At 49.6% G+C, this 21314-nt stretch overlaps 1 protein-coding gene across 1 annotated transcript; it reads right to left on the bottom strand.

The window, feature by feature from the left end:
• Window positions 1-1954: 1954 nt before the first annotated feature.
• Window positions 1955-20094, bottom strand: LOC127044439 (olfactory receptor 51B5-like). The gene is given in 4 exon segments (XM_050939318.1): window positions 1955-2134; window positions 2353-2664; window positions 19130-19746; window positions 19749-20094. Coding segments are annotated over 4 exon segments (1455 nt in total).
• Window positions 20095-21314: the final 1220 nt, after the last annotated feature.

Here is a 21314-nt window from a genome sequence, read left to right as displayed (position 1 = left end):
AACATGCTTGGAGGAATGTCTGAAGCTGCAACAATGTGAGATGCATCTTGGGAGCAGAACATTTTTTGAAAGCTCACCTGCCCCACAGACTTGCCTGGCAATGACATTTTTGCTGAGCACCACCAGCCGTCCCCCTAGCCCTTCGCCTAGTACCCCGTCTCATCAGCCTACTCACCAGCAACGCGCAGGGCCGCAGGAGTGGGAAGACCTTTTCTTTACCCCAGAGGCATAAAGCTGCACTGGTCAATGGCGTGTGCCTGCTAGGCTTGCAGCACAAGGGTAATTATAACATACCACTAATGAAAGCCATTTGGGGACCGTTCCATTAGTGGGGAATGTCTACAAGTATTTAAAGACGAGAATAAAATGAGAGAGAAGTTAAAGATTAACCCAGGAGCGTGTGGAACTTACTCTCAGGCCAGCCTCAGCCAATGTGACTCACAAGGAGACAGCAGAGCTGTGGGTTTAGTGCTCACGCCGGGGGTGTGGATGTCCGCTCAAGCCCCTGGTGCTTACAGACATTCTTGCTTCCAGGGGAGAGCTGGGAACCTGGCCATGAATGTATCAACTGCCATGAATAAAGATTCAATTAAACCCCTTTGAGTCTGAACATCATGTTACGGGGTCCTCTTTACTCTGCCAGCCAGGAGGTCCATGCCATCAACATCAGGTGTGGCTGCAGCTCCACGGACATACCCCAGCTAGATTCAACCTGGCTAGCGCTGGGTCCGGGAGCAGTGACACTACAGTAACGTGCACCTCTGTGCAGGCAAGCCCAGGGCGTCAGGGCTACCTGACTACCACCCAGTGTGCCAGGCACCAAGTCAGAGAGTCTCAGGCCAGCCTGACCTTCCATCCAACACAGCCCACAAGCCCACCCAGCCCTGCACGCTCAACTCAACCATTGAAACGAGACCAAAGTGTTCCAGCCCTCGGGAGACTGGGCCCCAGGCAGTGCACATGAGAGCCAATGGCAGGGAACTGATCAAGTGAGAGGTACCCTGTCAAGGTTCCTCCCCCACTCTGAACTTTAGGGTACAGATGTGGGGACCTGCATGGACACTTCTAAGCTTAATTACTAGCTTAGATCTGGTAACACTGCCACTATCCAGAAATGTCAGTGTCTGGAACACTTCCTGTCCCCCCAAAACCTTCCCCCCCAGGCAGCCTTGAGAGGCTTTTTCACCAAGTTCTCGGTGAACTCCGATCCAACCCCTTGGATCTTAACACAAGGAGAATTTAATCATTCCCCCCTCCTTTCCCCCACCAATCCCTGGTGAGTCCAGATCCAATCCCCTTGGATCTTCACACAAGGAGAATTTAACCATCCCCCCCTCCTTTCCCCCACCAATCCCTGGTGAGTTCAGATCCAACCCCTTCGATCTTAAAACAAGGAAAAATCAATCAGGTTCTTAAAAAGAAAGAAAGGTAAAAATCAGCTCTGTAAAATCAGGATGGAAAATACTTTACAGGGTATTCAGATTCATATAGCCCAGAGGAACCCCCTCTAGCCTTAGATTCAAAGTTTGCTGAAAGGTAAAATCCTCTCAGCAAAAAAGAACATTTACAAGTTGAGAAAACAAAAATAAGACTAACACGCCTTGCCTGGCTGTTACTTACAAGTTTGAAACATGAGAGACTGATTCAGAAAGATTTGGAGAGTCTGGATTGACGTCTGGTCCCTCTTAGTCCCAAGAGCAAACAACCCCCAAAACAAAGAGCACAAACAAAGGCTTCCCTCCACCACGATTTGAAAGTATCTTGTCTCCTGATTAGTTCTTTGGTCAGGTGTCAGCCAGGTTTACAGAGCTTCTTAACGCTTTACAGGTAGAAGAGGCATTAACCCTTAACTCTCTGTTTATGACATACCCAGATAACCCTGGCAAGTGACCCGCCTTGTAGAGGAGCTGGCCAGCGCTCCACCCTCTCTGGGGCGGAGGGGAGCCACACCGGCTCACTGCACACTGCTGAGGTTTGGAGAATTAGTCTGGCCGCGGGAGTCTTCCCTGGCAGCCCTTGTGGAGGCAGACATAAGTACAGTCATGTCAGGGACCTCGGTCGGGGCGGGGCAGCAATGACTCAGGCCCTTGGGCAGGGGCTGAGCTGTCACAGTAGATCCAAACCTCCAAAAGGCCTGGGAGAGGGGGAGACTGACATTCACAAGTTGAGTGGCAGGGAGGACGCAGGCCCTCCCATCCCGCTGCGTCCCAGCCTGGTAGCAGCGGTAGATGACCTGCTGCTATGTCAGTGGGGATCCTGACCGCAACACATCGACATGGGCTCTGGCAGTGCTGCAGCCACAGTAGGGTCGGTTGCCCCCGGGCTGCTTCCAGACTCCCGCTTGTGTGGTACCCGAGTCTGGACAGTGTCTTCTGGAGGATCCAGAAGCAGGGGTTCCTCCAGGTAGCGGGCGAGTGGCAGCTCTGGCATCTCCTCTGGTTGGCGGGTGCAGGGCATGTCTGGCAGCTCCTCTGGGTAGTGGGTGTGGGACAGGTCCGGCGGCTCCCCTGGGTGACGGGCACAGGGCAGGTCTGGCAGCTCCTCCAGTTGGCGGGTGCTGGGCAGGTCCAGCAGCTTCTCCGGGTAGTGGGCGCGGGGCAAGTCAGCGGCTCCTCCAGGTGGCGGGCACAGGAAGTGAGCCCCATGGTTGCTGAGCGCTGCCCCCTACCACCACAAAATAGCTAGATTAAAGCTAGCCCGAGCTTTCATCTCACCCTGTGACTGCAGTATAGACAAACCCAAAGGCAGAACACTGTCCAGTCGCTGGAAATTGAAGCTCGCCAATTTCAACGTAGAAATAAGATCTGCTGCAGTTCTGGTTACTGGCTGTGATTGTGTCACATCCGTAGCAGAGAACAACAACATCCACTACTGCAGGAACCACAGGATCCAGTCCTGTAACATGTGCCATGTGGGAGGTCAAACTGGCTGGTCACACTGCTCCCTTTGGCCTTAGAATCAATGAGGTTGTGGCACAAAATGAGAAACCTGGATTAAATTTTTCCTGAATCCTTCTGGATCCGGGTCCTAACAGATACAACACAAGACGCATTATTATTGGTGTCTGCTAGCCCCCCAAATCCCACTAGGTACAGGATGGCCGGCTCCTTATGCACCTATCTACAATGTTTAGGAAAAGAATCTACTTGATCATGGGGGACTTTCATCTGGGTGACATATCCTGGATGGCTCGTGCTGGCAGTGCTAAAACATCCTTGGAATTTCTAAATATTATAATTGAAAGGTTCCTAACTCAAAAAGTGTTGCATCCAACATGGGGGAATTCTATCTTAGACTATGTCCTAGCCAATACAGAGGAACTGATCACAGAACTGAAAATGAATGGTAGCTTAGGTACATGTGCTCATGACTTGATCACATTTATGATATGAAAACTGAATAAAGCCCAGCCCCATAATAAATATATATATATACACTTTATGCTTTAAAAGGGCCAGTTTCAAAAAGGTGAAAACAATTATCAGCCAAATCAGCTAGAAGGAAGAATTGAATTAGAGAAATGTGAATGATCATTGGGAATCACTAAAGAACACCAAATAGCCACAATCACACAAGTGAGAAAGAAGGCTATATATGTTTAAAAAAAAAAAAGACCAGGTTTAGAAGAGAAGTGAAAGCAGCAGTGTAGATATACATATATAACAATCCAGAAGCTAGGAATTATAGAAATTTGATAAAGGAAGCCAAAGTGTTCAATAAATATTTTTGTTCGGTATTTAGGAAACAACATATGATGTAGACATATCATATGGTGATGCTAACACTCTTTCCACTCTACTAGTATCTCAGGAGGATGCTGGAAGCAGCTACTAAAGTTGGATATTTTTAAATCAGCAGGTCTGGATAACTTTCACCCAAGAGTTTTAAAAGAGCTGTTTGAGGAGCCCACTGGCCTAAGTTCTTTGTTCCCAGATATATATATTTACATCTAGCCATATGAGCATACCTATTTCTTGCTTTGCGCAGTTTTTCAAGTGACCCAGAACTGTCTACAGCAGTGACCTGTCCTCTTCATTAATTACCACTCCCCCAATTTTTTGTGTCATCTGCAAATTTTTTGTGTACTTTCAAGATTGGAGCTTAGATTCTCAAAGAGCACTTGTCACAACACATTGATTAATCATCTGTGTTCACCACCTTAACTCACTTTATAAACTGGGAGATATGTAATCAATAAAACTGATCTGTTTACATTTATGTTTCTTCTGGGTATATTTAATTTAATTGTGTCATTGAAATTCCTTCTTCCTGACTGTATAGACAAAAGCTTTATGATCTATAAAGTCAAATCCTCAAGTGGCATAAATTGGCATGGGCCAAATGATCTAACTTGACATTAACAATGATTAAATATGAATGGTCACCAATAATATCTGCACCCATCCAGAAGATGCACAATATAAGGAAACTCAAGTGCATATTCAATCTTCTGCCTTGGTCTATAGATCATATTTTTTATAGCACATGGAACCTTCCCACGTCTGCTGAATCTGTGAATCGTAGACAAGCCAACCACTGGAGATGGATCCAGCCAATGGTTGGAAATGAAGCTAGACAAATTCAGACAAGAAAAAAGGTCCCAGCCTCTGGAGCAACTTATTGAGAGATGTGGAGAATTCTCCAGCACTTGGAATCTTTACTCTCAGCCTGGGATTCTTCCTAAGCATGGGCTATAGTTCACAGAGGAGTTAGGGACTTGACATAGGAACTACAAGGAGAGATTCCAAGTCTTGCGCTACACGGGAGGGTGAGCTAGATGATCTGGGAATCGATGAACCATCGGAAAAAACACAGTTAACACCGGGAACAAGTGAAGCAGCAGTTCCCAAACTGGGGTTCATGAACCGCTGGGGGTTCGTGAAATATTACAGGGGGTTCTGGGGAAAAAAATCCCTAATGGCGGACAGAGCTGTCCCTAGGGACTCCGGACAGCACGGGGCCAGCAGCCCAGAGCCCCTGGACTTCCAAGAGCTAAGCAGATCAAAGCGAGCATCTCTGTCACACTGAGGAGATTTAAACTTCAAGACTCCTTTTAAGAAATGGAAAGGGAGGGGGATATTTTTGTCGGTTTTTTAAATTAAATAGGCAGCTAGTGTTGTTTTTTAAATTATTATGAAGAACAAGTTTAAGCTTCGTTGTAATGTGCACTGTTTGCCTGGACTGCTCAAGCCCTGAATGCTTGTGTACGAGAAACTCTTTGAGTTGGCTTCTTAAATCCCTTCTACTGTTTCACATCTGGTCCTCCTTGCTGTAACCTAGGAGCCTTGTCTTATAACAGGCTAAACCAAAGTGATACCAGCTATGAAAGAGAGATCTTGGAAGAGTGTTGCCATTTTCATAATATGATTAAAATACTGTCATAATTAATAATTAATAATAAATAGTGGGTAATAAGCATGTCATAAAAATAATTTTTATATTTCTAAGATCACTGTTTTTATGATTTACACTCAGGTAAAGGAGAAAATCCCTGGAAATATTCATTTTTAGGAGGGGTTTGCGAAACTTGACGTTTTAGTTAAATGGGTTCACAGGTTGTTAAGGTTTGGAAAACACAGAAGTAAAGGAAACAAAAATAGGGTAAAAGTTCCTATGTAATCTCAATTCTTCAGCTGCTTTCAGATTAGCAGGTAGCCAAAACATTGAGTGTCAGGATCGGGCCCTGAAAGAACTGTACCAATATAAATGACTCCTCCCCAAGGAATTGCCTCCGCTGCATTCCCGAAGCATACCGGCCTCCTGGCAGAGAGCTTAGCATCCCCCTGAGGAGCGAAAGCCAGCTCCAGTCGTACCCAGCCCCAGGGCAGAGCAGTTTATACTGTGAAATCTCCCAGGACGTCTTTGGGCAATGAGCTGAATGAGGTTAGCAGGCTCAGACAAGTCGCACGCAGGAGGAAAATTCTCATTCTGCTCACAACTGGCCAAACACAGAAGTGGGAAAGTCCCTGGTCAATGCCCTGCAGCCCGGGGATCGAAAACAATTGATAGCTGTCATGTTCTGGCTTTGTACAGGTCTGTGTGAGACAAACATTGGCCTCCAGTGGCTGGGCCCATGCAGAGGATAAGGGACCTGATACTACAGGTGAGTGAGATCTGTTGCTTTGGAGGCTACAGCCAGAAGGGCCAGATGTCACCATCTAAATGTGATCGCCTGTACGACCCTGGTGTCTATTTACTGCACACGGGTTTGCTACAGGCCCGGGGAGTTCAGGGTTTCAGTGTGAGCCAAAGAGCAGGTCGGACACTGGCAGTGGCAATACACACCCCTCCACTACCCACCACCCACACTCCATGCCTGCATTTCTTAACCCTTTCCTGGCCACGTAGGTGACGTCCAGCCTTTGGCCCCTCGGCGGGGCTACATGGTAACGGCACTGTTGTGTGACCAGAGCTTTCCATGAGTGGGACTGAGCCCTCCGCTCCCGGTGCCCTGGCTTTCAATGCCCAGTGACTGCTTGCATCGCAGCCGTTCTACTGCCGAGCAAGGCTCTGCTAACCCCAGTGTTTGCCAGCAGCTGTGAGAGGCCCTGACCCCAGTGGAAGTGGGAGGGGAAAGAGAGGGGCAGGATGGGCAAGTGCATGGCTCCACGAGCCAGCTCACCCTGCTGGTGTCCCAGGCCTCTGTTTGCCAGACACTGGGAACAGGCAACAGGGGATGAATCACTTGATGATTCCCTGGTCTGTTCATTCCCTCTGAGGCATCTGGCACTGGGCACTGTCAGTAGGCAGGATACTGGGCTAGATGGACCATTGGTCTGACCCAGTCTGTCTGTTCTTATGTTCTCACTCTCGTGCAGGGACAGGAAGGATCCAGCAGCCAGCTACGGGGCTGCAGGAAAGGCTGTAGAATGGCCTCGGAGGGAAGGACTCCATCCCCTCAATTTCTGAGCACGGTGCAACATCTGTGTCCCCTCTAGCTAAGCTCAGCATTTCTTTGCAGACGGAGCCTTGATTGTTCATGGCCTTCTTGAGGGGCAGTGTTTTCTGGGCTGGAGAGGGCCCAAGGTGAAAAGAGCTGGGGAGCAGTTCAGGGGCCCTCCTCCTTCTGGGCAGAACAGGCTGAGGAGGCAACCTGGACTGGAGAGACCACCCCACACTTGCTGCTGAGCCAATGGGTAATGCTGTCCCACAAGGAGGAGCTCAGAGAACACCTCGTAGCTGAGAGGCAGCATGGTACAATGAACCAGGACCTCGGCTGCAAGTCAGGAGACTTCAGTGCTTTTCCTGGTTAAGCCACTGACAGCCTGTGTGACCTTGGTGAAGTCACTCCATCTCTCTGTGCCTCAGTTTCCCTCCATGTTTCTTTTCCATGCAATAAGCTCTTGGGAGGCAGAGACACTCTCTCACTATGCCTGGGGCCACACTGCAGAAGGGAGGGGGCTTTCCTGCATGCAGAGCCAGCCACACACCAGCTCCACTCCAGCCAACAGACAGAAAATGGCAGCTTGGGTCAGTACAGGACCTCCTGGGTGCATACGAGGGTGGCCAGCCTGCATTGCTGCCTATGCCACTGCGGCCGTGCTTCTATTTTTAGCCCGTTGGCTTGTGAAGAAACAGTATGTGTCTGTCCAGCCTCCCAGACATTGCCCGTGTGGCTGTGCACAAGGGGGTCCTGCTCTTTGTTGCAGCTTCCAGAACTAAGAACTAAGGCCCAGGGGAGGAAAGGGCACATTGTTACTGACTAAAGGAGGGAGGCAAAGATCCTGGGGAGACCTCGCCAGGCAGAACCCATCTCAACAGACAGACAGCTGCCACGGGTCAGGGTGTGTGTGTGTGTGTGTGTTTGTACATGGTAGGTGCAATCTAGGTGTGACACACGGAGGAGTGCATCCGAGAGACAAATCTCTGTTGCCTTGCTGTGACATTATTGATATAAACTGGGACCATATAGAACATGGGTTGCAACCAAGGTCCTGTAGTGGCAGCAAATCCTAGGTAAAGGGGGTCATATAAGGTGTCTAAGACCAGGTTATGGATTACTGGTTATGATTATGCTGTCTGTATGTCTGTATCATTTTGGTAGTTGTAGTTATGAGTATTGGCTGTATGCTATCTGTATTTCAAACTTGTGTTGTGTTACTGGGAAAGATCCCAGACAAGTTGGTGTCAGCTCTTTTTAGCCTGCTTGATGGCCCATTAAGGACCATCACCTACACAATTGTCCCCTGGAGAGAAGGCAGTTACGCCCTGTGACTCAGCAGGGTATGCAGAAACTGACCCATGTGACTGCAAACTCCATTTTGCTGTAACTTTCCACAGCAGGAACAAAGGAGTGTTCTTACCCCTGGAAAAGCCTATATAAGGCAGAGGCCTCATCTCCATTTGGTCTTCAATCCTGCTTCTTACCTCTGGAGGGACTTTGCTACAAACTGAAGCTCTGAACAAAGGACTGAATGACCCATCCCAGCGGGGGATGTTCTCCAGAGACTTGATTTGAACCTGCAGTTGACTCGGTCTGAGTATCTCCTGCTCTGAGCAGAGTAATAGTAAATACCTGTGCTTGGTTTGGGTAAGCAGCGCTCTCCAGCAGGTCAGGGGCTGCTGTATTTTCCTCTGACAAGTGCAGCAAAATGCAGATGGAGCCCAGGACCATTCAGGCTCTGTAGCTGCTGGAGATCAGGGAGGATTTATACATTCTCCTTCAAATCCATTGGGCTTGAGATTGATCCCCTGAGTCTGGCCCTAAGAGCAACAACAAAGCAAATTAATCTTCTCACTCCTAGCTCCTTCTCCCCTTTGACTCTCCTGTTCTCATGCATGGTATCTACCTATGCATGCAAATACCAGGGGCCTCTTCCGATTTAGGTTCCAGTGCTGAGCGTGTGCCGGGTCTGGACATGGCAGCCCTGCTGGACTGAGAAGGGGACGGTCTGGGCCCATGAAGGGATAAAATGTTAACAAAGCCCCTGTTTACTGTTTCATCATTCAACAGTTCAGCGTATTGGAGTGTAACAGCCACCATTACAAATCTTCGAATCCTTCTGTTAAGGACAGACAGGCACCAAGGAAATTAGTTAAAGCCCTTGAAATATAAAGTATTAAGAAAAGTTCTGAGTGTAGCAACAGTCCTTGTCCCATTTGCAGTCCCTGATCCTGGGAAGGGATTTGAAACTGACTCTCCCATTCACCAGGGGAGAACCCTGACCACTGGGGGTCACTTTCTAAAGGTCTCACTTTTGTTCTGCGCCAGAATGAAACCACATTTCAACCCCCTCACCTATTTTGCCTTTGGAATTGTTGTTTTCTGGCCAGCCCTGCTAATGTCATGGGCGTCTCTCTCTCTGGCCCAGTCTCTGATAGGACGTCTCTCAGGATCAGCACGATACGGCTGTGGTCTCAGGAGACCAGTATGGTGGCAGCAGCTGTGATGGGAAAGTTTGTCTCGTCCAGTTGATGCATCCCCCTGACTCCCACTCGCTGCCCCCCGATAACCAAAGCCCAAGAAGGGGCAGCCCCCTCCCCCCACTGACAGGCCCCAATCACCTGTCACTGATTTCAGCCCGGAACATTTCCTCCCCATTGTAGACTCTTGCCACTCGTTGTCGTGCCAACCCGGGACTTTACCAGCAGCCTTGATGACTCCTTGTGCCCAGGTCTTTTAACTTCAACCCTCCGGCTTGGGCCTGTTTATTTCTCCCCAGACCATGGTCTGGCAGAGGCTGAGCTGGACTTTTAACCAGCTTAGAGAACAGCTTTCCACAGAACAGCACCAGCCCCTGAATATCTGCAGGGCAATAATCTGTCAGCCCCACGTGGTACCTCAGCAGCAGGAGGGACCGGAATCTGCCTTGCCCAGCCCATCGGGCATCCTGATGGCTGTGGTAGGGTGACCAGATGTCCTGATTTTATAGGAACAGTCTCAATTTTTGGTCTTTTTCTTATATAGGTTTCTATTACCCCCCATCCTCTGTCCCGATTTTTCACGTTTACGGTCTGGTCACCCTAGGCTGTGGGTACCTGAAGGTCTGGCCACCCCCCCCAAGTCCAGCTGCCCCAAACTCAACTCCGAAGGCAGCTGGCTACGATGCTGGCCCTTCCTTCCCTTGGGTGCTGATGTGTCTGAACCCAGCAGCCCGATGATCCAGTGTCAGGGGGCCCCGGGACATGGCTGCATGGCTAGCCAGTCTCATACACTCATCGGTTTTAAAGCCAGAAGGGTTGGGATCTCTTACAGGAGCAGGTGGGGGAGGTTCTGTGACCTGTGAGGTGCAGGAGGTCAGACTAGATGATCTGACAATGGACTGAGAAGCAGGGAGCGTGAACTGGGATCCCAGTACAAGATGGTCAAGTTCCCAGTTATCAGCACACATCTTACACTGGGAGTCTGGAGCCAGCTGCCTTCGGAGTGGGCCCCCATTGTGTGGCTGAGGGAACCAGAGGGAGCCTTTTAGTGTTAGATGAAGGGAGACCCAAAGTCAAACTTGAAGATCAGAACTGAGCACCTGAACCCCCCAGGCACTGCACGTTCACCTGCCCGGCTGCTGGCAGAGAGCTGGATCCCCGCACAGTTAGTGAGCATTCTGCCATTGACTTCCATGGAACCAGGACTCCGGTTCTGCACTTTATTCAGACCTTAGTCGAGGTCTGAGCCAGAGTCAGGGACAAGGCTCCCAGTAACTTCGATGGCTTTGGGTCAACCTTGATCTCCGCCTACGACAGTCGTAGCTGGAAGCACTGAAGTAAAGCATCTCAAAGCCCTTCACAAACAGGGCTGGACTGAACCTGTCAAGTTGTAGCACCTTTGTGAGGTGGGCACTGTCTCTGTTCTGAGAAGCGGCGCACCAAGACACGAGGCAATGACGGCCCAGTTACAGAAGTGTGTTTAACTGCAAAGAGTCGGGGGCTGCCTGCTGAGCAGGAGGCTGACGGTCTGGTTATGGGGCTGCTGGAATGACGCAGGACACCTGGGTTCAATTCCTAGCTCTGCCATAGACCTCTGGGCAAGTCATTTCATCTGTCCATGCCTCAGTTTCCCTTCTGTACAAAGGGGATAATAGTCACTCTAAGCCCTTTTGGTCAGAGACTGTCTCTGAAGAGCCTACACAATGGGGCCCTGATCTGAGCTGGAGCCTTTCGGGGCTACTAGAATCATATCGCTACTAACATAACAACAGCCAGGATCCAGTCGTGGTCGGGTGTCTGTGGACAATTCACGGATGATGTTAGTCTGTGCTCACCCTGACGTCTCCCTCTCCCTGCACCCCCAATTCTAATTTGAATTTGCCTGGATTTTCCTTCCAGCTGCTGGCTCTCGTGATATACTGATCGCGCCATGTGCTGCACTACAGGACGGCTCCAGGGCAACTGCCCAGAAGACGAACGTGAATAAATGTCATTTTAAAAACATGTTCACTTCCTGAAAGAAGCATAAACCAGGACATCGTGCACCGTAAAATTGCAGAGGGACTCTTATAAACATAAACCATCTAAAAATGCAAAAATCCTTCTTGATTTCATTGCATGGAACAACCTACTGCAGACGTACAGCAGGTTTATAAGCCATCTTGCTGACCAATCTTGTTGCATGGTTTCTTTGTACTCCCTCATCCGTCTGTATCCATCTGTTGTCTCTCGTCCTGTGCTTACCCTGTCAGTGTTTCAGGGCAGAGACCAGCTTTCTCTTCTGGGTTAGTGCAGCTCCTAGAACCGTGAGGGCCTGGCCCAGGGCTGGGGCTCTCAGGCACTATGGCAAGACAAAATAGGAAGAATGATAATTTTTCAGCATGGTTTAATCATCCTCAACAAACAAGCTAGTGGCGAATAACTGAGGCATAAGGCACCAGCAAAAAGCAGGGAGCTGCATGAAATGGAAGCTCTTGCTGGGCCCCAAACACAAGCTGAGAAAGTCAAATGCCTTAATCAGCTCTGCTTTCTTAATACAAACTGAACAACTCAGCAGCCCCGGGGATGGATCCAGCCCAGGGCGTGGGGCTTGACTTGCCTTCGCTGACACTCCTTATCTTGCATAACAGCCCTGGCAATCTGTACAGCCCTGCAGGGGCTCTGGCCTGGCTATCACTGGGAACCAGAGGCCAGCTGCGGGGTCTGAGCCTGGGGAGGGACCCCTGGAGGACAAAAGACACAGGATGCAGGCTGAAAAGCAGACAGCGTGGCAGGCGATACAGCAAATGGGACGAAATTATGATGACTGTGAGCCCTGATTTTGGAAAATGCTTAAGCTCAGGTTTAAACCCAGCTCTGTTCAGGAAACGCAGGAGCACTTGGCTTATATGGGATGCTAAAGTCGTGCACATACTGGTCTCTCTCTCACCAACAGAAGTTGGTCCAGTGAAAGATATCCCCTCCCCCACCGTGTGTCTCTAATGTGCTGGGACCCACACGGCTACAGCAACACAGCACGGACCTGCGCCCGTCCCTCGGCAGGATTGCTTTCCTGCCATGAGGCTGCTATTCATTATTATTATTATTTATTATTAATTTCCAAAGGGGGGGGTCCTTTGTGCCTAACTCCCAGACATAGGCACCCGAGTCCTATTTTGAGGTGTCACTGTGGTTCCCAAAATGCCCGTCTGGCTGTGGCCTGTCGCAGTTGGTGCCCAAACTCCCTCAGGGTTTGCATGGCAAGTTCCTTGTTGCCCATGTTTCTGCCTCAGTACAGGCCTGCTGCTGCCTCCCTCTGGGTGCCCAGGCACCTAACTCCCAACACAATCCCTGAATGGGGAAGAGCCGACGGGCCTCTGCCTAAGTTGATCTGGTGAGTTTGTCCTGAGGCCGCCAGGGAGATGGGAAGGCACCTTCCCCTATAACCGTTAACCCAGTGGTTCTAGCACTCAGTCAGCTTTCAGGAGGCCCTCCCTCCAAGGTTTATCCTCCCTCTTCCTGATGAGGAGAAGGGCTTTTACTGGGGATCTGCCACCTCTCAGGTGAATGCCCCAACCACCTGGAGGTGGCATCATTCTAACTCCGTCTCTGGTCCAATTAATATTCAGTTATTGAATTCAAGCAGAACCGTTTCAAGAGGAGAGCCTGTGGATGCCCACATCAAACCCCCATAGCTCTGTGGTCTGGGCACGCACATGACAGGTGGCAGATCTCTGTCAGGGATCAGAAGCCCGCTTCGTTAGGCACCATACTCACGTGGAACTGGAAGACAACACATAAGTTGACTGGCCCTTTAAGAGGTAATGGGTCCAGCTGCACTTGGGCCTCCTTCAACTCACCAGGTGGCAAAACTGATCACTGCCCCAGGATAGGTAGGTCATGTGGCCAAGTCAATCCCCAGCCTAGGGATCCAAGAGATGCCCCCTGAGAGCCCGAGGAGGATCCGGTCTGTGGGGAGGGCAAGGGGACCCTGAGGGGATCATGGTTAACCTAGTGAGCCATGGTGTCTGTGCACCCCTGGCGAGTGTTACATTCTCGAGGCCTGTTCATCTCAAAGCTATTACAACGCAATGGCCGCTGTGGGATAAGGCTCACCTCCGTGTTGGCAGGATTTGCAGAAGGTGACCAAGAACTGAGCAGGCCCTGAGTCCTGTCCACTTTCTGCTACCTCGTGGTGGTCTCTCCAGCACAGGACTGACCCACATGAGCAGCGGAATCACTGTGGGTAAGTGGGGCAGGAGGGCTGGCTCCAGCACTCCCCATGCAATGTCCTGCCTCTTTCTTGAACAAAGCATGTTCAGTCCAGCCCCAAATTAAAGCCCACATCTATTCCACAGAGACAGATTCTGATCTCAGCTACTCTGATGCCAGTCCAGACACCGTTATAGTCACTGACGAACGTCCAGCCTCTAGACCTTCAAGGCAGTTGTTTCCTGTTACACACCAGACCAGCAGAAAGCCCCATGCAACCCTGTTACTCCAATGGGGTTTCATATGCCTGCATTATAAATGCACCCTCCCTGGGAGGCTGGGAGCGAATGACCTGGGCAGGTCCCACCAGGCCATTTCTCACAGTTGAGGTGACAAAGGAATCAATTTCCATAGGAGTTCTACGGTGAGTGCACCGATCAGAACAGTCGCACAGGTGAATGATGAGGTTATCTCCCACAGTTTTACAAGCTGCATGTACAGGAGAAACTCATAAGGAGAAATAGTTACCTTGGCTTTAATGAGAAAATGTGTGGGGGGCGTTGTATTCCATTTTCATTCTTACAACGATCCAGAAAAGAAAGGGGGGAAATGCTCCTATAGTATTTTGTTCCCGCAGGAAGAATATCGGTTTATTATTATTATTGTGTTACCACATCTTGTCAGAACCCATCATGTTCAGTGCTCATAGAATGTTAGAATCTCAGGGTTGGAAGGGACCTCAGGAGGTTCTAGTCCAACTCCTGCTCAAAGCAGGACCAATCCCCAACTAAATCATGCCAGCCAGGGCTTTGTCAAGCCTGCCCTTAAAAACCTCTAAGGATGGAGATTCCACCGCCTCCCAAGGAGCCCATTCCAGTGCTTCACCATCCTCCTAGTGAAATAGTGTTTCCTAATAGCCATCCTAGACCTCCCCCACTGCAACTTGAGACCATTGCTCCTTGTTCTGTGATCTGCCACCACTGAGAACAGCAAAGCTCCATCCTCTTTGGAACCCTTCTTCAGGTAGTTGAAAGCAGCTATCAAATCCTCACTGCTCACTCTTCTCTTCTGCAGACTAAATAACCCCAGTTCCCTCCGCCTCTCCTCTCCTTTACATGTTGTAAACACATGTAGAAAGCAACTGTCACTTCCTTACCTGAAGACAAGGCCTAATGGATGGGGCATGAAAATAATCAGGATTCATCCCAGTGATGCGAGATAATGGTTTCCTAATACACAGCAAAGTGATCTTCACACTACTGTTCTGGTGGCTAATTAACTGCAAGAGCCTTCCTCTCTCACCAGGGCTGAGTAATTGGTTATTGAGCTGGGAGTGAAGTATAATTAGTTTGTTCATTTTGATGTATCATTTTGACCAAAGTGGGTGAGCAGATTTTCTGCCCTGACTGGGACCTTTATGCAACACTTCTACAAGGCTGGATCCAGGGGAAACTTGGTGATTTTGGTTTGAGCTTATTTAACATCTAAACTCAAAGCCAGATGCAGAAGGCAAGAATCAGCCTGGGCTGAAACCAAGAAAACATGACTGGAAGCAGCAGAGCGTCACACAGTATAAATAGGGACCCCTCTGCATCTGACTGATGGAGCCTCCTGCCTTCCCCGTCTCCCACAGCACTGGGGCTGCACCTTGGAATAAGAGAACTGACCTCCCGGTCCCACCTGAGTGACATCCGTGCTCTTGCTGGATTCTGCCAAGAGCTATTCCACCGACCTGGCTCCTCAGCTGTGCACAAATCTCTGTGCTGCAGATAGCCCCAAGTGCAAGGATGCAGCCAGCAAGGTCCCCTGTTCTTCACTTTTCACAACTGAGGCTTTTCAGGGAAGGGAAAATGCACCAGAGCCGTTCTGTTCTGTTTATACAGCACCTAGCACAGGATGGGCCAGGTCCATGGCCTAGGCACTACAGCAAAGGTGGGCAAAGTTTTTGACCCAAGGGCCACATCTGGGTGTGGAAATTGTCTGGCGGGCCATAAATGCTCATGAAATTGGGGGGGTTGGGGTGCGGGCTCTGGGGTGTGGCCAGAAATGAGGAGTTTAGGGTGTGGGAAGGAGATCTCGGCTGAGGAAAGGGGTTGGGGTGTGAGGAAAGGAGGGGATGAGGGCTCCAGCTGGAGGTGTGGTCTCTGGGATGGGGCTGGGGATGAGGGGCTTGGAGTGCAGGAGGGTGCTTCAGGCTTGGACTGAGGAATTCGGAAGGTTGGAGGGGGGTCAGGGCTGGGGCAGGGAGTTGGGGCACTGGAGGGGGTCAGGGGTGCAGACTCCAGGTGGTGCTTGCCTCAAGCTGTTCCCAGAAGAAGCGACATGTCCCCACTCCAGCTCCTACGCAGAGGCACGGCCAGGAAGCTCTGCGCACTGCCCTGTCCACAGGCGCCGCCCCTGCAGCTCTCACTGGAGCCAGAGAGAGGACATGCCACTGCTTCCAGGAGCCATGTAGAACAGGGCAACCCGCTGACCCTGCTCCCTAGCTGGAGCGCCAGAGCGGGGCAAGCCCTGGACCCCACTCCCTGGCAGGAGCTCGAGGGCCAGATTAAAATGTCTGGTGGGCTGGATGTGGCCCCATTTTGTTTGTACTAATTCAGTCTTTCTGTCTCCCTGTCATACCTTTTCCCATCGACGTTTGTTATTATGGGTCACTGTGACGCCTTGTGAACTGCCACGTATGGTGTATGGCTGAGCTCACATTTCCCACCTGGGCTGTGGGAGGCTCAGGGTCTGGTCCTCCAGCGCTAATGACTGTTTCATTATTGATACACCATGGAACACCTTCACTGGGAGAGAGACTGAGTGAGCCCCTGGCAGACCATCCCAGAGCCCAGTGGTTGGGAGACCCCAGGGCAAATCCTCGCTCCCTCTCAGCCAGAAGCGGAAACTGAACCTGGGTCTCCTACATCTCATGTGGGTCCTCTAATCAGTGAGCACTGGCAGCATCTGTGTACAGATTTTGAATGGGACCCAGTACGGTAGATGGCCTCTAAGCCAACATACTGGATTGAGCCCTGCGGGTGAGCTAGGCAGAGGAGCACCCATCTTCCCCTGCTTGTTGGAGTGCACTGGGGTATAGGTGGGAGATGTAGGTGGCCAGCTGCTTGAGGGGTGAAGGGAATTCCCATGTCCAGAGACAGAAACAGAGGCTCCTAGGGAACATTCATGGCATAAATATAGGCACAGAGGGAGTTTAGGAGCCTATAGGGTTCTGTGGCAGCTGAGCGAGTGTTTGTGGATCCCAGTGGGGCCTAAAACTGAGACGAAGGTGCCTGAATGTGGAATTTAGGCGTATGCTTATCTCTGAGGATCTGGGCCTATAACTCATTGTCTTGTACATGGTATGGCTCAGTGCGCGAATGTGATATGAACAGAGAATGAAAGATTGTCTTATCTTGTCTTGCCTTGTCTTGTCTTGTCTTTCTTTCTCCATCGATACTGCAGCATTTGTTTCTTTGAATTCCTTCCTCACTCTCTTTTCGGACTCAAAGGAGCATCTACGTTTCCTGACACCTGGGAAACAGTGAGGTTGCCTTCAACGCTAGCTGACCAGAAAAGACAGAGGGTAACTGCCCTGGGTTAACCCTCAACATGCCCCACCTGGCTTCTGAAGAGAGCAGAGTCAGGCCTGACCAGGACCGGAGTGGGAGCAGATGAAAAGAGCCCTCCTGGCTTTGGGGAGGGGAATTCAAACACTGGAAGCTGCTGGCTGCCTGATCCCAAATGCTGAGGCAGTTAAACTTCGTCTTTTGGAGCTAATGCCATGCAGGAGGCAGCTGGGGAGCATGAACGGTGACTTAAGGATGTTGTTGTTTTGGTGCATGTCATCTGCCAGCTCAGGGGCCGGCAGATAAAACGGCTCTTCCACCTTCGAGAGGGAGAGGGAAAGTGCCTCTTATTATTTCCCTTTCCTTTCTGGCAGCCAGAGCCAACACTTGGGGTGTTCCTGTGCTGCTCTCACTGACAGGAAGTGACCCTCTTTGGGGGTGGGGAGCTGGCGGGATCTGACTCCACCACAGCGCACACATTGACATGCATTCTGGCTGAGATACGTCGGCCCTGGGTCTCAGCACCTGCCTTACCCCAGTGCGAGGCTGACATGACTCCATGGATACTTGCATAAAACTGGGCTAAGAGAGAGAAGAATTGGGCCTGCATATTTACAAAGCCTATGGGTCTGATTGTCTGCAAAGAGTCATTTCATTAACTGGTTTAAAAAAATCCAACAAATGTTTTATAATTAAACAAGCAATACATTGCGCCAGGAAGCCATGGGCAAGAAATCACATCTATGGTCAGGGTGAGACCCACAGATGAGCTGGGAGTTTCAAATGCCTTAACAGTGCCTGGTGTGGTTTGTTAACACAAACTAAACAAGCAGCCGTCCCCTTTCTTGGCTAAGGAGCAGGGCCGTGGGCTTGACTTGCCTTTTGCTCCGCTCCTTATCTGGAGCAACAGCCCTGCCAATCTCTGCAGCCCACACAGGGTTTCTGGGCTCTGCTATTGCTCTGTGGGCCACCCCAGAGCTGAAGGGGGGCAGGGAGAAGAGACAGGGGCTCTTGGGGGCATTATGCCTGCACAAAGGAGGAGGAGAGTGTGTGGAGGCAGCAATTGCTACACCTGCTCCAAAACTGTCTGCTGGTGAGGAGCAGAGCGTCAATAGCGCCTCGCCTTATGCTGCATAATCCTGCGAGTGCCTGGAAACTGAAGTCAGTAGTGGAGGGAAATAGCACGTAATATTTTAAGTAACAGCTCTGGCTTTTAATCAGTCACATGAAGCATAAAAATCAAGGCGGTGTATAAGAATGTATACTTGCTACCATATAGGGGAAGTTCTCTTAGATATCTCTCTCTCTCTCTCTCTCTCTCCCCCCATACACTCTATCTATCTATCTATCTATCTATCTATCTATCTTAAGATAGATCATAAGATATATTGGAATTGGAAAAGATTAAAAAAGGACAAGAAAAATGACGAGGGCCATGGAACAGCTTCCGTATGAAGAGATATTAATAAGACTGAGACTTTTCAGCTTGGAAAAGAGATGACTAAGGGGGATATGATAGCGGTCTATACAATCATGACTGGTGTGGAGAAAGTAAATAAATAAAGTAAGTAAATATTTACTCCTTCTCATAAGACTGGAACTAAGGCTCACCCAATGAAATTAACAGGCAGTAGGTTTAAAACAAACAAAAAACAAAACAAAAAGGAAGTATTTCTTCACACAAAGCACAGTCAATCTGTAGCACTCTTTGCCAGAAGAAGTTGTGAAGGCCAAGACACAGGGTTCAAAACGAACTAGATAAGTTCATGGAGAACAGGTCCATCAATGGTTTTTAGCCAGGATGGGCAAGATGGTGTCTCTAGCCTCTGTTTGCCAGAAGCTGGGACTGGGCAACAGGGGATGGATCACTTGATGATTACCTGTTCTGTTCATTCCCTCTGGGGCACCTGGCATCGGCCACTGTTGAATGACAGGATGGTGGGCAAGATGGACCTGTAGTTTGACCCAGTATGGCTGATCTTATGTTCTTATGTTCATTCGATCTATCTATCATCCAGTCTCACCATTCTGTGAAGACTTAGGACACATCCTGGAATAACACCTAAGCCACTGGCTATGCCCAGATCAGGCCTTTTTTGACACAAGATCCTTTGGATCCATTCCTTAATCTGTTTGGTTTTCATACTATAGATGACAGGATTGAGCACTGGGGGCACAAAAAGGTACATGTTGGCCATAAGAATGTGAATGATGGGGCCGGCATTTTCCCCAAACCTGTGAATGATCAACAAGCCAACCATGGAGATGTAGATCAGGACGGCACAGATGTGGGAGACGCAGGTGTTCCGGAGCTCGATGCGCTCTTCCTTGCTCTTGATGCTTAAGACCATCTGAATGATCATAACATAAGACAGGATAATCAGCAGCAGGTCTAGTACCACTATGAGCAGGATTAGAGTTAAGCCATAGATACTATCGAAGGTGGTATCTGGACATGCCAGTCGTACTATATACTGATGCAAGCAATAGGAATAGGAGAGCGCATGAGACCTGCAGAATGGCAGAAGTGTAAGAAAACAGATTAACAGGACCAGCACCAACGTACCGCTACAGACAATTGCCAGTCCTATTTTAGCAATCCTGGGGCTGGTCAGGGTGGAGGTGTATCTCAGAGAGTTGCAATGGCCTCGTAGCAGTCAAAGGCCATGGCCAGAAGCACCTAGGACTCCGTGAAGGAAAATGAGTGGATGTAGATCATCTGGAGGAGGCAGGCGCTGAAGCTGATTTCTCGGGAGTTGAACCAAAGCACGCGCAGCACCGTTGGCAGCGTGGACATAGTCAGAGCCAGGTCCGTCGAGGCCAGCATAGAAAGGAAATAGTACATGGGCTCCGCTTTTATAACAAACAGGATCGTGCCATTTCCCAAAATTGCAATAGCATAGATGAAAGATAAAGGAGCAGCAAACCAGTGGTGTACATGCTCCAGTCCCGGTATGCCTGTTAGGAGGAACACTAATATTGGTACCATCTGTTGCTGACATGCTGTGCTTTGGACTCTGTCCCATTTGGGTTCAAATCTCCCTTGCCTGAAATAGTAATGGAGAAATATACAATTAAAGCTCCAGTGAGATGCAACAGAGCAGGATAAAGAGTCAGAGTCTTTTTCTCTTGCTGGGGAAAACAGATTGTTTTGCAGTCAAGGCATTGGCAGGAACATAAACTACCTGGATTCAGTTCCCATCTCTTCCATAGGTTTCCTGTATGAATGTGAGCAAGTCACTTAATCTGTCTGTGCCCCAGTTTCCCATGTGAAAATGGAGCTAATAATCCCGATTTACTTCGCAGAGGTGGGCAAGCAAACATCCATTAGTAGCTGGGAGCTGATCAGATTCACCATATACATTCCTATATAGACTGTGGGAAATTAAAATGTCTGGTGTGAACATGTACCAACCTTCTGTTTCCTGCATGAGCCTCTAAGCTCTATTTCTCCACAGAGGGAGACAGATTTGCCTGGTTTAGCTGCAGTTGTTATTAAAAAGCCAATGTTTACCAACCATTACCATACAAGGAGTTAGTTATTGTGCCTAGACCAGCACTCGGGGCATGCTGGATCACTCCAGAGTGCCGTTCCAACACTTTTGGGGAGAGCCAGAACAACCACTTGTGATACATCCAGGATATGTGTTCTGGAACTTCTCATGCTCTGCACTCACCCTATGGTCTGGACATATAAGAATGGCAAAATGGCATTGTTTGACCTCGGGGAACGTAAGTGCATTGGCTCACTTGGGATGGAGAATGGAATTAACTCATTTACTCCTGCACCACTTCTGAAAAAACTCCAACTCGGCTGTGCCTCAATCCAAGCTTAGGCAGCTTGATGTCCAGGGCATGCTGAGCAGCTCCCACTGACTTCTCAATAGCAGCAGCTCTGAATCCGGCAACTTATTTCAGTGCCAAAATACAGATTTCGCTGTCTTGACTTTTGGTACCCAGGCTGGAAAATCCTGTGAGAGGCTCAGCTCCCCTACCTGTCAATGACCTTCTGTGCCTCAAGGAGGTCACTGGTTCTGATCTGAGTGAATATGTGTGAAACTGAGACAGAGACTAGGTTAGTTCTCAGATGTCCACTAAGAAACACAGACACGAATACACTGCCACAGCCCAGTGGTCTAGCTCATCCCTGATCCTGTGCCAGTGCTGATTATTCCAGTGCTGGAACACTGGAAGGGGGATGGAGGGGAT

The sequence above is a fragment of the Gopherus flavomarginatus genome, chromosome 1 (assembly GCF_025201925.1).
Source record: "Gopherus flavomarginatus isolate rGopFla2 chromosome 1, rGopFla2.mat.asm, whole genome shotgun sequence".
NCBI lineage: Eukaryota > Metazoa > Chordata > Testudines > Testudinidae > Gopherus > Gopherus flavomarginatus.
Note: the sequence above shows the minus strand (reverse complement) of the source record. Positions and strands in the feature narration are given on the sequence as shown.